The sequence below is a fragment of the Formica exsecta genome, unplaced genomic scaffold (genome assembly GCF_003651465.1).
Source record: "Formica exsecta isolate Colony F162 unplaced genomic scaffold, ASM365146v1 scaffold138, whole genome shotgun sequence".
In the NCBI taxonomy this organism is placed as follows: Eukaryota; Metazoa; Arthropoda; class Insecta; order Hymenoptera; family Formicidae; genus Formica; species Formica exsecta.
The window spans coordinates 803,503-807,030 of record NW_021848711.1 but is presented as its reverse complement, the minus strand read 5'-3'; the positions used below and the strand labels follow the sequence as shown (position 1 = coordinate 807,030).

The 3,528-nt window shown below is 34.6% G+C and overlaps 1 protein-coding gene across 1 annotated transcript; it reads left to right on the top strand.

Moving 5' to 3' along the window:
* Positions 1-1,231: 1,231 nt before the first annotated feature.
* Positions 1,232-3,184, top strand: LOC115245997 (glutamate receptor ionotropic, kainate 4-like). Its single transcript, XM_029824542.1, has 4 exons — positions 1,232-1,720; positions 1,918-2,244; positions 2,642-2,798; positions 2,934-3,184. Exons 1-4 carry the CDS (start codon positions 1,232-1,234, stop codon positions 3,182-3,184), a joined length of 1,224 nt encoding a protein of 407 aa, XP_029680402.1.
* Positions 3,185-3,528: the final 344 nt, after the last annotated feature.

The window sequence follows — 3,528 nt, the reverse complement described above, 5'->3', positions numbered from 1 at the left end:
AGATTTAAAATAATAATTAAATTATATACATAGTTTAATATATAATATTATTTATATATGTATATATAGTATGTGTATGTTTTGTTGTATAAATATTTATTTAGATGTAACAATAATATACTCTCTTAAAAATATACTATATGAAATCGTATGTATATATGAAATAATAACGAATAATATATACGAAATTTTTTCGGCGATATTGTGGTGTCCAATATATGAATAGTTAATCAATATCGATGTATATTAAGAAATCTTTCTTGCGACGGGTTAAGACACATCTAAAGTAACATGTATCGTCTGTGATGCGATAAGTAATACTGATTACAGGAATTTAACAATAATGAATAATTTATGATTCAGTCGATGATTCGCTGATAAAGAGAATTGTGTCCCGATACGTATCCTCGCGTAATTTCTAACAATTCAGCAAGCACAATTTATATTACCAGGTAGCACTCTTTTGCGCACACCCCTGTATTAAGATCCCTCGGATCCGATAAAGTCAAATGTTCGCGACAATAGCTTTTCAGTCGTGTATTCGCGTCATTGAATCGCGGAACCTCGTTCTTTCTTTCCGTTAACTCTTAGCGACGACAAGACCACATTATTGATAAAAGATCCCCCGCTCATGATAGTTATCTTTGTAGAATTTATGGGAAATTAGGATTACCGATTCTCTCCGATCTCTTCCCATTTGTTTTAATTCTTACAAGAAACAATTCGTGTATATCAAATTAAATGTGTATTAATAATTATTTATTTATTACAATGATATCTTTAAATAGACAAAAATTATGTTTGCACAGTTATTCGTTAATTATTCGTTTTTCTTTTTTACTCAGTTGCTTTAATCCTGCGATGAAGTATACGATAGTGCAATCTATCGTGACCCTCTTCCTCGCATTAACCATCAAAGCAGAAGGAATCGACAATTATTTTCGGCTAATTAGCGACGTCCACAAGTATTATCATACTTTTAGCGTTATTTTCGTGCGGTCCGGAAACTACCATGGTAAGTATTAAAAGCAGCTTTCATCTTTCTCGCTTCTTATATTGCTTCTCCAGAGAAAGCTTAAAAAATATATTTAAAAAGAATATTTCACGCGCATAAATCGCTTCAGATGTATTATTATTCAGATGTATTCGGAAAATTATTTTCCTCGATTTTTCTCTGCAAATATTTTAAACTATAAATTATAACAGCTACGCACGAATCGTAGATTTCAACATGACAACGCTGCTGTACGAATGGTCGCGTGATCTATCACGACAGCGGATCATGACCGAGATCATAACTTTTACGGATCTAGTGAGCAAGTATAACGAGTATCAGATGATCGCGCGGCCATTGTTCGTTGTTCTTCTCGACACCGGGGAGACCATGAGCGAATTCGTCGAGGTCACGAGGAGCATAAAGCCCATCTCTTTCCCCGCCTGGTTGATCATGTTTCTGCAACGTCCCGGAAAACCGCTCGAAAAATATTGTCGACATCCCGCTGACAACATGTTCAATGTAGACTTCAACACTCTCATGCTGGTCCTGTGCTACGATCATCCGAGCCTGATGGAGTGGTACGCCATACGCGACAATTACACCAGGACGTTCGAGCTGGCCACGTGGGCCACTGACGGAGGCCTATCTTTTCAGACGCGAAAGAGCCTCTATGCCAGAAGGAGCAACATGTTTGGCGACATCGTACGCGTGGCGTCCGTGAAGGTAAGTTGTTTTAATGTTGAGAAATTATTATTTATAACATAAATAACGACCTTCCCGCGCAAAATTTTTGCGACAGAACAGCCGACTCGTATGCAATTGGTCATAGAATCGATATTAGAATTTAATGACACACATACTAGTAGACATCAACTGCGATAGATTGACTTGATAATTCTGTTGACGAATGGGATTCGAAGGATTCGCCATTTTTCTCGCTGGAGAACGGGACGATCGGAGGATTTCTCGGTTTACTGATGATAGAGCTCAGCAAAGTGATGAATTTTACGATGAAGATTCTGGATCCAATGGAAGCGTATGGCATTTGGAATTACCAGGAGAAGGTGTGGACTGGCGTGATGGGCCAATTGGTGAACGACAAAGCCGATATCGGCGTCTCCGAATTTACGATAATTCCGTTTAGGTTGAAAGCCGTTGACTTCACGCTGCCATTGATACATTCGCGAAGTCGCATCTATTTTAAGCAGCCCAGTGGAGTTAATGTGCATTGGTGTGGATATTACAAGGTAATAATTACATTGTTTAAAAATTATATGTATGCGTGCATGCTTGCGTGAACGTATGTATAGTAGTTACATTGTATAATATATTAATTACACTGTAATTATATTATAATTATATTATAGTAGTTACATTATATAATATATTAATTACACTGTAATTATATTATAAAACCTATGTAATAACTTTAAAAATTATTTAAAATTATTTAAAACTATTTAAACTATTTAAAACTATTAAAAAATTATTTAAAATTATTTAATTTTATCCGAGGAAATAATTTCAAAGCAAATGCGTGTAAACGCATTTCACAAATTGCTTTGCGAGGAAGAAAATACATGATGATGAAATTTAAATTTGGTGGAATAAAATCTTTTTTCCTTTAAATGATACATCTTTCAGGCCTTTAGCTCCGGAATTTGGATAATGTTAGCGACGACAATAATAACTGCTTCTATTCTGCTAAGTATTATTAAGACAAAAGAGTACTTTTCGATGAATCTAATATTCGAAAACTATGTTTATGTTTGGGGTGTTTATTGTCAACAAGGTTTCTCAGGTAATATTTACTAAAGATACACTCATATACAAATTTTCAAACTATTTATGATATAATTATTACATCAATATATACTAATGTAAAAGTATTCAGCGCGCAGTATAATGCATATTACATATTTTTATGGGATTACAGATTTTCCCAATAAGTTGTCAATGAGACTGGCCATTTTTTCGATTTACGTCTCGTCGTTGATAATCACATCCGCTTATTCAGCCTCGTTGATTAGCTTCCTGACACTTACTAAGACCAACCTGCCTTTCTCCACTCTGGAGGGTTACGTTGAGGACGGCTCTTATAAATTAATCGTTGTGAAAAACAGCGCCGAGCTCCATTTAGTTAATGTGAGTTCGCTCTGTTATCCATTAAAAATATTGTTTGAATAACAGCAATTTGTGAATCGTGATATGTGTATAGCCAGAAATTAAAGCGATTGCGAATAAAAATAATAAATGAATTTTATTTATGTGAAAAATATAAAATACATATAACTAGAGCTTTTAGAAAAGACGTTATATATTAATCGCATGATTAAAGAAGGAATAGTATCGAATTGTTCGAACGATTACTCGAATTACAGAGTGTCAAGACTTCCATGTTTCTAAAAATGCACGGACTGTTGGAAGAAAAGGAGCACTTGCCGTCTACATTGCTGGACGGATTCAAGCAAGTTAGCGATTTAATTGGTGAAATTAAGTTTTTTTTTTTTTTTTTTGTTAAAGGCAAATCA

Coding starts and splice junctions, on each gene's coding strand:
- LOC115245997 (XM_029824542.1), top strand. CDS start 1,232: ATGACAACGCTGCTGTACGAATGGTCGCGTGATCTATCACGACAGCGG. Junction 1,721..1,917: donor TACGCGTGGCGTCCGTGAAG/GTAAGTTGTTTT, acceptor TGGGATTCGAAG/GATTCGCCATTTTTCTCGCT. Junction 2,245..2,641: donor ATTGGTGTGGATATTACAAG/GTAATAATTACA, acceptor TACATCTTTCAG/GCCTTTAGCTCCGGAATTTG.